The sequence below is a fragment of the Equus caballus genome, chromosome 15 (genome assembly GCF_041296265.1).
Source record: "Equus caballus isolate H_3958 breed thoroughbred chromosome 15, TB-T2T, whole genome shotgun sequence".
Taxonomy (NCBI): domain Eukaryota; kingdom Metazoa; phylum Chordata; class Mammalia; order Perissodactyla; family Equidae; genus Equus; species Equus caballus.
Window position 1 is genome coordinate 29,121,597 of NC_091698.1, and position 14,113 is coordinate 29,135,709.

Consider the following 14,113-nt stretch of genomic DNA (forward strand, 5'->3'; position numbering starts at 1 on the left):
TGAGCACCTCCACGCCCCGAGAAAACCTCCCAATTTGGAAGGCTTCATACACGAGGAAGCTGAGCCAGTCCACGGCCAAGGAGAGCCTATAATGCTGCAAAGCCCTCAGCTGGGAGATGATGCTTCTAGCTCCCTCCCTTGTTAAACTGATGGGTTTCCCACATGCTACTGGGCTGGCAAGTCAAACCTGCTCCGTTTGTACGTGGTATTATATATTTCAACTGGTTCCCAGTGAGTTGTTCTGGCCTCACACATTAGACCATAAAACCACTGAAGACAGAGCTTGTACCTGTACACGCTCCCTCCCCTAACCATCCAGCCCAAGGCCCCAGGCAAGGGAAATGCAGCATTTCTCATCACCAGCAGACTTGATGGATGAGGACACTCAACCAATTACGAGGCTGTGAGGCTGAGGGGAGGGGGCCGAGAAGCTCACAGTTTAGAATCCCCACCCTCCCACCCTCCCACTGGTCCCCATATGAGGAGTCCGCTGGCCTCGCAGGTAGGTACTGCAAACGTATGTCGTCACTCAGCAAAGGCCTGCGGGCCGCCCAATTGCTGCTCCCCAACCACGGCTCTTATGATTAATTCAGCGTGTTGCCAAGCCACGCTCCTTGAGACAGACCCCCCAGGACTCAATTCCAGGATGTTTTTGGCTCCTTGACAACCTCTTCCTGTTTTGGAAGGTAAAATGTGGCATTTAAAATGCCAGAGAGGTTTCATTGTTTAAAAAAAAGCTTCCACTGACTAAAGAGAAAACATGAGTCTCTCAATGGCAGACGCCCTGCCCCTGTGGGACTGTCCCCTCCGGTTCCACCAACTGCCTCTGTGCCTCACTCTTTGGCCCCAGCATTACTGAAACTGTCTCTCTCGTGTCCCCATATTTTTCTCATGCATCAGCAACCATAAAGCTGCCCACGCTCGTCAGTCACGACACATTTCATGTGAACACGGGAGACAGTCTGTGAGGAGACGCCCTGAAGAAGGCTCTCTCCCCTCGTGCTGTGCGTTCATGAGATGGATCCACGGCAACACTTTCTCTCACTCGGAATGCCCCACCTCTGGCTTCGTGCTAAGAATAAGCCAGATGATTAAAAAACGGAAAGGTGGAACTCAGGAATTAAAGATTCTACAGAAAAATGCCCTCCACAGTGGGGAGGGACATGGTTTCATTTCCTTCCAACAAGACCCCAGGGGCCTGAGAGGAGGCGACTCAGCGACAAAGCAGGGAAAGGCCCTGTGCACTCGCTGTCTCCACTCGAAGGCAGAAACCCTCTCCCTCTGGTCAGCAGGAGCCAGGGGGCCAGGGCCCCAGAGAAGGGGAGCCTCACTGGGGAGGGGACGGTCAGGGCCGCATCGTGACGGGCAAGTGGGCAGCGTCCAGAGGCTCAGCTTCCCTGTCCCTGAGGGTGGAGGGGATGCAGAGGGACCGAGTCTCTGGAATCAGCTCCTGGAGACGGAGTGGAAGGTCTTTTCCAAGGCCCAGCTCTCCTGTCACGTTTGGTGGGGACCCTCTCTCCTCATGTCAGTTTCTGAGATGAAAGCCCAAGTTCAGTGTCGGGGGGAAGGGTGTAGGGTGAGCTTCTGAGATGCAGCCCAGAAGTTTCCTAACATGCTGGAGCTCTAAACTGAACGCCTCTATTAAGGCAGCTGCTGTCAAAAAAAGTCCCTCAGTTGGTACTCTGATCATTTAGGCTAAATTCCTTCAAATTTGATCATGTTTTCTTCAAACAGCCTTCTCACGTTTCATCTTCACATGTAATTCTTAAAGATTTGCACCGACGACGGGAACATCTTAGGCTATAGGAAATGACACACGGCTTCTCTACTTGGCATATTAGCTGTGCCGCTTGCTAGCTCTGACATTAGGGAAACTATCTAACCAGCCCAGCCTGTTTCCTCAGCTGTGATTTAGAAAAACCCAGTATCTACCTCTTACAATAGTTGTGAGGATTAACCGAGTTAATTGAGGACAGATACAGTAGGCACTCAATAAATGCCCGCTGTACTATTATTATGAACAGTGAGGCTTGGGGCAATTTACCAGCTGTCACAAGCGCATTTGAAATGCACTAAAACCTTTGTTCTTTGACACAGGGGTGGGGTAACTCGTTCCTCAAAGCCTGAAAGTTTTGTTTTGTTTTTTAAAGAGCATTTATTATATAGAGTTGAAAAGGCAAAACTAGATTCTCCTTTTATATCTAATTAGCACAAATCACATTAAAATATTAGACTGAATTAAGTGATCAATAACACAACTTTCTCAAATAGATTACTCTGATTTTCCCATCATTTCACAACATAAATTTTATTAGCAATAATCATACTTTTATATATTCTGGATAATAGACTCTTAGATATATAATTTGCAAATATCTTCTCCTATTGCATGGATTGTATTTTTACTTTCTTGAATAATTATAAATTTAGCTTTTGATAAAATCTTGCTTTTATGCAAATCTATAGATATAATCAATTTAAATGTAAGTTATACAGTTTTTGAAAAAAAATCTCTTTAAATTGTGGTATAATAGTATTCTATATAAGAATTTATTTTATTGTATTAAAACATACTCCAATTATCAGATCAATATTTCTAATGGAACGTGGGCTGTACAAGAAAGAGTAAAGCCTAAGTCATGATGCGACAGTTACTTTGGTTCTGTCGCTTTATTCAGGTCACCGTGGAGGGTGCATCAGGGCCACACTGTCAGGCTGCATTCTTTCTTATTTCTCCCAAGAAGTCATAGGTCTGCTCTGAAACGTCAAAGGGTTCATGGAGCCCATCTGGGGACAGCAGAGCGTGGAGGGCGCCCCCGTTCTCTCGGGTTTCCGTGAGGAAGTCAGCGATCACCTTCCAGCGGGCAGCCTCAGCCTCTCCTTCCGCCCACCTGAACGGGGGCAGGAGTGTGGACTGGAGGAGAGGGAGCGCGCAGTCGTGGTAGACCAGGACGAACGCAGCCTTCAGGAGCTCTTTGACTCTCTGGGGACAACGGCACCACAAGTAACTGTGAATGGATCTGCGCCATCATTTTTTCAGTGTTAAATTTATGAACTCTGTTAACTAGAAGCCATCTAATGGGAGGGACAGAGGGGCCAGCAGTGCCTGGCAGGTGATGGCTGTGAACCAGCTACTCAGTCAGGAAACAGCGCTCTCTGCAGCGGAAGCAGCAAGAGTCACCGAGGAGTAGAGACAAGCACTTCTCCCCAAGAGTCCGGGAGCGGCTCCTTGAGACCTGGGTGTCTCCTAAGCTCCACAAGGGTGTCCCACACATCCCATCAAGGAAAGTGGGGGCTGAAACCTAATTCTGGGGACAAGGATGTAGCTCCAGGTAAATATGACTAAAGGACAATGTGAAGTCAGCTGTATCCACTTAATTCAACTACAGCGCATCAGAGACATTGTCGAGTTGTCGTAAGAGAAGGGGAGCAAGTGTTCCGCATGAGACCCAGAGAAAGGAGACCCAAGGAGCAGTGTGGTCAGACCCTCCCCAGATAACACGAGGCCTGCCGTATCAGCACAGTCAGTGACCCCCGACACCGACAGGCCGGGTGGGAACCTCAGAGCGCACAGCAGCCGACGGTGGAGATGTCTGTGCGCAGCAGGGTCTGCACACAGATGTCACCTCTCCAAGCACAGCACGTGAAGGGGGCAATTTCTACGGGCCTGAGGCCCAGCACCTTGGCCACTGCTGTGCTAGAATTGCATCAAATCTGCCAATTTTAGCAAAGTGTAGATGGTACTGGTCATATGGAAACTCAAAGAAAGACACAATGTGAATTTTTTTTCACTGTTTAGGGTTTTTGGTTGGTTTGTTCTCCCACGTTCCTGGTAGATAATTAACCCTTTAGAAGTTCAGAAACCATGGACCGTGGTCAAATGTGGCCCACTGCCTCTTTTTATAACTCAAGTTTTATAGAAACACAGGCCTGCTCAGACATTTACGTAGTCAGTAGCTGCTGTGTATCACAACGGCAGAGTTGAGCAGCTGTGACAGAGGCCGCAGGGCCTACAGAGCCAAGAATATTTACCATCTTGTTTACTGAACAAGTCTGTTGAGTCCTGGGATGGAGCAGTGAAGCCCCCACTCACTGACTAAGGCAAGTTCTGGTTGGTAACGACCGCACCTCTGTGGCGATGTAAGCACCAGCCGTGAACCTTTTCAGTGTGTGACACAGCTTACAATTTTCTCCCTTCTCCTTACCGGATATGGACTTGAGAGTTAGAGGAGCTTTTAAAAACAAGAGAAATTTCATAGCCAACTGGGAGACTTTGGTTTAGAAACTTTCCCTCAATTCAATAAAACTCAGTGGTCTGAAATAACTGTCTCGATGACGTGTTTCTTTTCACATTAGAAATTGATCACCCGTACCCTTCTTGGAAAGTGTCTTTGCAACCACAGTGACACAGTTGACCTGATTCAGAGGGATGTGACTCTGGCTACTTTAGCTGAAGCAGAGGCATTATTAGAAGGTGCAAGCAAACAGTGAGCACAGCAAACATTAAGTGCAGCTGGAAAATCAGATTACCTTCTCTGATCTCTTCAATGTGCTTTCTTTCTCAGCCCACGAACTCTAAAAAGAAAACAGAAATATGATAGTAAGCCGAGTATTCACAAGTCTTCGTCACACTTCTGCAAGGTCACTGTAATGAAACTCATGAACAGGGCTAAAAACATGGTACAGAACCTACACACATAAGAAGTGGGTCTGTGGCATCTGTTCCAACAACCCGGAACCAGACTGACTGGGCCGTGAAAGATGCCTCAGGAGCCCACGATTCTTACAAGTCAAAATTAATTCAAGAACAGAATCAGTGAAACACTAACACATCCATGAAAACACAGCACCTGAACAATAAAATACTAGTGAGCTTTTAAGGTGAGACACTAATGAAAAAGAAAACTGCCAAATACCATACTTCTCTACAATTCTGTCTGCCATGATGATGACAACAGTCAGGTTAATAAATTGAAGGGCAGCTTTGCAAGTAAATACTCTCAATCTATCCACAAGGCTTCACAGAGCTTCTTTGAAGAAATAAGAAACCCAGAGTTCCATTAACCCCACGGCAGTGTGAACTGAAGGCACTCAGTGCCGGTTCTGGGCAGACTGTGAGCGTGGGGCAGTGTGCAGTCTCCCGGCTGCTCCTTCCAGGGCCTCGGTTTCATGTCTGTCTGCAGGTTTCCTCCTGTTGGGGCCTGATTTCATGGGCTACACGAAAGCATCGGCCCTTTTCAGTAGGAAGGCCCTGGGGTGAACATGACATCTGGCACCAAGAAAGAGATGCTCCATGAAATAAAAGAGAAGTTTCCACCAAGAGACCACAGGCTGTGCACTCACGTACCGCATCTTGGAATGGTCAGTTACTACTGTGAAGGAACTATCTTACGGAACTGTGGTTCTCCACCCTATTGACGGCTGTGCCTGTGGGTCCTGGAGAGTGTGAAGAGGACCCTGAGAGAGCCAGAGTGTCTTACTAAACAGGCCAGGTGCCATCATTAACGTTAAAACCCCAACAACAAACTGAACCTAGCTAACTTCACACTGCGAGGCTCACACACTTCACAATGTGAACTTCAAAAGGTACCTGGCTTAACGGGAATATCATGAGACAACTTTAGACTTATGTCTGGTGAAATGTGCCTACTGTTTGTCAGTTAAGCATCAAGGTCCCACCTCATTTGCACTGAGCCCCAGCCAGCTGTAGGGTGTTGCACTTATGGTAACTCAGTGGGGAACAGCAAACGTGGGGGAGTCACCACTACGCACCAAGATCCCCTTCTCCCTTCCTTCTGGAGCAAACAGAAGACCAGACCTCCCAGCTCCCCTGAAGTTAAGTGGGGCCACGTGACTGGTTCCGCCCAATGAAATCTGAGCAGAAGCGCCAGTGCTGCCTCGGGGCAAGGGCAGTGGAGAGTCCAAGGACGATGCTCCATTCTCTCTTTTCCTGGAGGGCAACTGGCAACAGAGGAAGCCCTGCCTTCCAGATGATGCCGTGAAAAAGAGAAGCCTCCACCAGCCTGCACCCTCGGGTGACTATGGAGCAGGGTCTCCCATTGATCCATCTGGAAGGTACCATGAGTGAGAAATACACCTGTGCAGCTACCACCACACAGCCTGGCTTATCCTTAGTGACACAGGACGCCATGAGGAGAAGGCTCAAGGGTGCAGGAGCAAACCACTCTTTTTATTTCTATCATTTCTTATACAAATAATCCATGGTGGAAAAACTAACAAAATACAGATCAACAAAATAACCCATGATCCAGAGGTAATCATTGCTACCTTCCTCGGGTATATTCTTCCAGACCTTTCCACAGTCAGATATATACATATAAATAGTTAAATATACTTATTATACCTCAAATGTTTTTTTTCACTTCATAATATCTGTGAACAACTTTACCCACAAGCCTTTTCTAGAAGAGCCTGTGGCATATCTGGATGCACCCAGAGCTGACCTGCAGTGACAGCCCTGGCCCGGCCACTGCTGAGCGCCACAGCCAGCCAGGTCACTGCACTTCTCTGAGCCAGCTGCTCATCAGGAAATGCAGAATTCAGACTACAGGTTCCTCCTAACACCAAAGTCCAGATTCCATGAATGTTCCACTTCTAGAGAAATGTTCCAGAGCCTGGCACAGGGCCTTAGCCATCGTGGGCTCTCGTGAAATATTTATTGAATGAAGCAGCACACGTATGTTCTGTGTAATGAATAAATATGGTGATACTAATGATTTTATAAGGAAGAATGAGAAATTCTGTATTATCTAGCAGTAGTGCCAACTGAATTTGTCTGAAATTATGGGTAATCAGATGCCATGAATATTTTCTTAAGTCTTTCTACTGAAGATTTCATTGTTACTGATGACACCCCCATCCTAGCCAAACCAGCACATGCAATCAGTTTAAAAGTCTAATAAAAACCTCTGCAGACAATTGCTTCCTCCTTTCACATCTCTGTCAGGCCCACATGACCTCCCTCCTTATCAACAGGGGCCACCTCCTAACACAGCTCACCTTCCTCCTGCACGGGTGCTTTTCAACCTCTCTGTGCTGCCAGTTTTCCTGAAGCAAAAAAGCTCACGGGTTGCTCCCCACCTCCCACACTGCTCACCCTCAGCTGAGGCTCAGATGGACCTTGCCCATCGACAGAGGACATCTGACCTGACAGCTGGATCATCCGCTCCTCTCAAGAGCGCTCTCTAATCCTTCCTGCCTCAGAATGTCTGCTCATGCTCATCCTCCCACCTGTAATGTCTTCCCCTCCCCTCTCAGCACGTCAAAACCCAACTGGGCCCTCAGCCTGTCATCAGATCCAGCTCGCCGAGGACCTCTTCAATGAATCAGACTCCTGAGCCTCACTGCCACCTTCTTCAAATCTCCAAGGACCTGGATTATGCCCCCCCTGGGGCACTTGTCATCTTATCTGAGTATTTGCCTCACAGGCATACGGGTCTTCTAATGTTTGTTGCCCTTGATATATAAAGTTGAACTTTCTGAAACTGCCATTCTTGAAGGTCAAAAAATGGCTAAAAATTAAAGATTTCATATGGGTCAACCTAATATCCACCTGCTATTTCATAGACAGCATAAATCAAATTAAATTAAAAATGATATACATGCCCTAACTCTCCCCTGAAAATTCAGTTGATTTATTTAACAAGCCATTTTGGAATTTTGCTCTCAGGACACAATCAGGGGTCATCTTGAGTCAAGGAACAAACCACAGGTAAGAGATCACAATAGCGTACACAGCTCATACTCTACTTACTGGGTTAGGAAGGCGGCCTTGGGGAAGGCACATTCATACTAAGAAAGGAAGGATGAGACCAAGTTAGCCAGACAAAGGACAAGGATTGGGAGACATCATCCAAATAGGGAAAGAACAACATAGAGCAGGTGTCATAACGCAGTAACTTGGTGAGTGTAACTGCTTTCAGAGCCCGTCAGGTTTCCATCATGATGCAGCCTACCCACCCTGAGAGCGTCCATCACGTCAGGCTGCTCCAAGAGCTTGGGGAAGGTGGCCAGCACAGGATTACTCATTAAATCTGAAATACAAAGAACAAAAGGGGTTTTATACAAACTTATCCAGTCTATTTTACTGCATTTAACATAAAAGCATCAAATTACTGTTCCGCATGATTTGTTGATAACACATTCTACAACCTTAACCTCTGGGAGAGCTCAAAGCTATCCCCTCCACCTCACCTGCCCCTACGACATCCACACCCCAGGGAGCTCTGAAGTGGGTCTTGGCCCAAGTAGACAAGACTTCTAGGGTGGGAGTGAAGGGGCTCTGACAGAATAAGACTAGAAAACTTTGTTCTTCTTTCTATGTTTTTTTCAACCTCTCTTTCCTCCTCATGACTGTGGTGTGGTGAAAGGAATCTTCCAGTTAGGAGGCCCCCCCGCTCCTGGAAGGCTGAGCAGGAACCAGGAAGCCAGAGGAAAGGAGGCGCAGGGTGGGCTGCTCAGGCCTGACTCCAGTCCCCCAGCGCTCAGGGAAGGACCCCAGACTGGTGTCTGGGTGTCACTGGATGGTGGAGGAGGAAACTGGAGGGAATCACATTTTGGGATTCTGGCCACATGCCAAATACTGTGTAGGAGAATACTGATATTTCACAGCTAATCATGACACATGAGACTGTGCACAGAAGCCCACTGGGAAGGGCACTTTTGAAATGGCAGGGGGAATGTATTCCACAAGTTGAGTCCTTGGTAGAGAAAACCCTGTTTCTAGATTATACTAGGTTTATTCTGATGGTCAGGTTCAAGTGAAGTCAATGATTCTAAGAACCTTCTCCTAACCCATAAGAAAACTAATAAGCCTTACCCTCTTTAAGAAGTCATGTCATTCATGAAGCTTTTCTGGAGTCATTGAAATAAATTTAAAGGCAAGTGATGATTAACAGGCTTAACTGTCCTTCCTTTAGAGTTGTCATCGTTCCTTGAGAAATGTCTGTGCTTCTCTGACTTTGAGATCCATTTCCAGGGACCTACCCAGGTGGTAAATCCCTGGGAGAGGACTCCTGTCTAAGCATGAACTCTACTCGTCCCTGAGCACCGAGCCATCACAGGGCTCTCCCTCTCACTCACTCCACTCCAGCCACATTGGCCTCCTTTCAATTTCAGTCTTTCCAACACATTCACGTTTTCTTGCCTTGGGTCTTCAGATATGCTGATCTCTCCATCCTGAAAGGATCATCCCTGCCCACCTCCCCTATAACTCTAACTCCTCTCTCACATCTTATCTTAAATACTACTTGCCCAGGGAAGGCTCCCATCATCTTACACGTTAATTCAGGCCCTCCTACTGTATGCTTTCATTGTGTATGTTCCTTCAGAACACTTAGTTTAAAAGGTGAAAAGGATTACTTATGTAATTTTGTGTTTGAGGCCTGTCACTACACTAGGGTAGGGATGACCATGCCCATCTCATTCATTGCTGGGCCCAGCACAATGCCTGGCATACAGTAGGCCTATCTGCTTACTGATTTATTGAATTCAAAGAATAGCCAATGAAGTTAAACTATTTATTTTTGAGGCAATTCTTACAACACATTCATTCCTCTTTGCAAATTCAATCATGTGTGACAACTCATTGATTTGTTAACATTATTTTTTAATATTTTACTTGCAAGCTTACAAAAAAGTTGTAACAATAAAAAGAGTACATAGAACTCCTGAATATCTCTCACCTGGATTCACCAATCTTAACTAATCCATTGATACTTACAATGTGTGCATTAAGAAACAGTTATTTTGGTGATTTCAGTCTCTTCCCCAAAAGATGATGCACATAGCAAACACACGGTAAAAACAGATTATTCAGAGATAGCAATGGAAAATATGATTATATTTGAGTTTGAGGATCTCAAATTTCAAGAATCTGAAATGTGAAAGTACGTATATTGTAAAGAATTGACTATATACTGTGCTCAGACATAATACACACTAAGTATAACATTTTGTATCCGAAGTAATTTATTGATGTCGGTGCTATTCTAAATATTTTAGTTCAAACATCACCTTCAGAAACAGAAGATATAGGTTGGCATAGGTTACATTTACTCAAAGCATGGTGTGTCATTGAACATGAGGAAGTTGCAAAGACCCCTTACCAGCACTTTGCATGCTTGTCCTGTCTTTCAGGAGCACATCTCCAAGAATTTGGCGATAAAATATCAATAAATGAATGGAGCACATACTTCCAATTAATGTTTCTGGCAGTAGACTATTAAAGAAGAAAAAATAGTATTCATTAAACAATCCCCTACAATCCAACCTACAATGATTTTTAAATGTATATTTTTACTTTAAAGAACAGTTCCAAGTTTTGCTTCATTATTGGAAAATATTGTTTAACAATTTTAAGGACAATTTCCACTATAAGTTGGCTACATTAAACTTCAGATAATTTATATTTTTATGTGGATACTTTCGAGTCTCAACTCTATGTCGCCATTCCTGTGCTTCCATTTTAGCAAATACACCCATGTTAAATGTCAAACAAAAAAGAAAAGTCATCAATTACATGTTTTGGATAGAAAAGGACTTGTCAGGTACAAGTTTTAACAAAGCCATGTGGCCACCCTACTTGACATGATGAATGTAGAGGAAACATGAATTCAGCCTGTTCGTGGTGCTGGGTGGAACATGGGAGGGTGTGGCAGACCTGGACTGAATTCTGACTTTGCTACTTCAGAGCTATGGGACTTTGGGTTAATTATTAATTATTTTCCTTGTGTTTTGGTTCCCTCCTTTGTAGAATGCAGATAGTAATACCTGCCTTTCATAAGGTTACTAGAAGGACTAAACTGAGGTAAATGAGGAGTGCTTAAGGCAATTCATGGTACATAGTAAGGGCCCAAAAACATTTCAATATTGAAGCAAGTTAGTATCAGTTTAACATAGATTGTTATAACTTTAGGATGTTATATGTCATCCCCATGGTAACCACAAGGAAAAAAAATCTATAGAATATACACAAAAGAAAATGAAAATGGAATCCAAGTGTGTCACTACAAAAAAAATCAAACACAAAGGAAGGCAGTAAGGGAGGAAACGAGGGACAAAAGTTTATAAGACATACAGAAAACAAATAACAAAATGGCAATAGTAAGTCCTTCCCTACCAGTGATTACTTCAAATGTAAGTGGATTAAACTCCTCAATCAAAAGACATGGATGAGCAGAATGGATAACAGAATCCAACTATATTCTACCTACTAGAGACTCACTTCAGATCTAAGGACGCTCACAGGTTGAAAAAGAAAGGATGGACAAAGACATTCCACGCAAATAGTAAACAAAAGAGAACAGAAGTGGCTATAATACTATCAGACACAATAGACTTTAAGCCAAAAAACTGTTTCAAGAGACAAAGAAGGATATTATATATTGATAAAAGAGTCAATTCACCAAGAAGATCTAACAATTATAAATATATATGCACCAAACATTAGAGCTCATAAATAGATGAATCAAACACTGACAAAATTGAAGAGAGAAATAGACAGATCTACAAGGATAGTAGGAGACTTCAATACCCCACTTTCAATAAGGGATAGAACAACCAGACAGAAGATCAATAAGGAAATAGAGGACATGAACAACACTGTAGACCAACTCTAATTAACAGACACATACAGAACACTCTGCCCAACGATAACAGACTACACATTTTTCTCAAGGGCACATGGAACATTCTCTAGGATAGATCATATATGAGGCCAGAAAACAAGTCTTAATAAATTTAAAAGACTGAAATCATATAAAATATCTTTTCTGATCACAATTGAATAAAACGAGAAATCAAAGGAAAGCAGAAGGAAAACTGAAAAATTCACAAATAAGTGGAGATTAAACAACACATTCTTAAACAACCAATGGATCAAAGAAGAAATCACAAGGTAAATTAGAAAATACTGAGAGATTAATGAAAAAGAAAATTCAACATACCAAAATGATGGGACAGAGTGAAAGCAGTGTTAAGGGGGAAATGTATAGCTATAAACATTTACATTAAAAAATAAGAAAGATCTCAAATCAATCACCTAACTTTACAACTTAAGAAACTAGAAAAAGAAAAACAAACTAAACCCAAAGCTAGCAGAAGGAAGGAAAGAATAAAGACTAGAGCAGAGATAAATAAAATAGAGGCTAGAAAAACAACAGAAAAAATCAATTAAACCAAAAGTTGGTTCTTTGAAAAGATCACCAAATGGACAAACATTTAACTAGGTGGTCTAAAAAAAAGAGAGAAGACTCAAATTACTAAAATTAGAACTGAAAATGAGGACATTACTTCTGATTTTATAGAAATAAAAGGATTATAAGAGAGTAGTATGAACAACTGTAAGCCAAAATATTGGATAGTCTAGATAAAATGGACAAATTCCTACAAATGCAAAACCCAGTAAGACTAAATCACGAAGAAATAGAAAATCTGAATAGCTCTATAACTAGTAAGGAGACTGAATCAGTGATCAAAAATATCCCAACAAAGAAAAGCTCTGGACCTGATGGCTTTCTTGGGGAATTTTATGAAACATTTCAAAAAGAGCTAATACCAATCCTTCTTAAACTTTTCCAAAAAGCCAAAGAGGAAGAAACACTTCCTAAGTCATTTGAAGAGGCCAGCATTACCCTGATACCAAAGCCAGACAAAGATACTGCAAGAATGGGCCAGCTCAGTGGTGTAGTGGTTAAGTTTGTACACTCTGCTTTGGTGGCCTGGGGTTTGAGGATTCAGATCCTGGGTGTGGACCTGCAGACTGCTCATCAAGCCATGCTGTGGTGGCATCCCACATACAAAAATGGAGAAAAGTTGGCACAGATGTTAGCTCAGGGACAATCTTCCTCAAGCAAAAAGAAGAAGAGTGGCAACAGATGTTAGCTCAGGGCCAACCTTCCTCACACACACCTACACAAACAACAAAAAAGGCACTACAAGAAAAGGAATCTACAGACCAACATTCCTGATGAATATTGATACAAAAGTCTTCAACAAAATACTAGCAAACAGAATTCAGCAGCATATTAAAAGGTTTATACACCACGACCAAGTGGTATTTATTCCTGGAATGGAAGGATGGTTCAACATAAGGAAATCCATCAATGTAGTACATTACATTAACAGAACGAAGGAAAAAACCCACCTGATCTTCTCAATTGATGCCGAAAATGCAACTGACAAAATCCAACACCTTTTCATAATACACACACTCAACAAACTAGGAATAGAAGGAAACTACCTCAATATAATAAAGGTCACAGATGAAAACCCCACAGCTAACATCATATTTAATGCTGAAAGACAAGAAAAGCATACCTGCTTTCACCACTTTTATTCAACACCTTACTGGAAGTCCTAGCCAGAGCAATCAGGCAAGAAATATGAATAAAAGCATCCAAATTGGAAAGGAAGAAGTAAAATTATCTCTGTTCATAGATATATGGTCTTATATGAAGAAAACTCTAAAGATGCCACAAAAAGCCTGTTAGAACTAATAAATTAAGCAACGCTTCAGTACATAAAATCAACATACAAAAATCAGTCACATTTCTATACACTAACAATGAACAATTTGAAAAGGAAATTAATTCCATTTCAATAGCATCAAAAAGAAGAAAATACTAAGGAATAATAAAATAGAAACAAAATTTCAATATTGAGATTTCAAAATAATAATCTGGAAAGATGACAAGCGAGTGCTTTAAAATCTTGACACACGCCGCACACCAAATAATTACTGGGAATATACTGAGCACCAGAGTCAACCTTAGAAGATACTCAAGAAATGTCCTGAGTCATTCTAAATACACATTTTCTAAATGTTATTTTTAGAAATACAGGAACTCTGTCACTAAGCAGGAAGAATGACCATATGGGAAATTTCAAAAACCTTGCAAACAATGTTCTCTATCAAAGAGGAATATGTCTTTGGACTAAAAAAAAACCACCAAAAGTTTTAAAAGAGAACTTAACTTTTGTAAATTAATCCTGTATTTTAATTTTTAGGATGAGCATTTTAGAAGGAAAAGTTAATCACAGAGGTAACTGGTTTCTATCCTGTTGGAAGAGAACAGAATGAATGCGACCCTTA

General features: G+C 42.8%; 1 protein-coding gene across 6 annotated transcripts in view; it reads right to left on the reverse strand.

Annotated features, from left to right (window-relative positions):
- Window positions 1–2,292: 2,292 nt before the first annotated feature.
- Window positions 2,293–14,113, reverse strand: part of NPHP1 (nephrocystin 1) — a 61,317-nt gene continuing 49,496 nt past the window's right edge. For all 6 annotated transcript variants that reach the window (XM_014731027.3, XM_001494414.7, XM_070236159.1 and 3 more), the window contains 4 exons: window positions 10,128–10,240; window positions 7,981–8,054; window positions 4,531–4,575; window positions 2,293–2,983 (listed from right to left, as the gene is read on the reverse strand). In XM_014731027.3, the coding sequence (XP_014586513.2) occupies window positions 2,711–2,983; window positions 4,531–4,575; window positions 7,981–8,054; window positions 10,128–10,240 (505 nt within the window). In that variant the 3' untranslated portion in view covers window positions 2,293–2,710. The remainder of the gene's footprint in view (window positions 2,984–4,530; window positions 4,576–7,980; window positions 8,055–10,127; window positions 10,241–14,113) is intronic.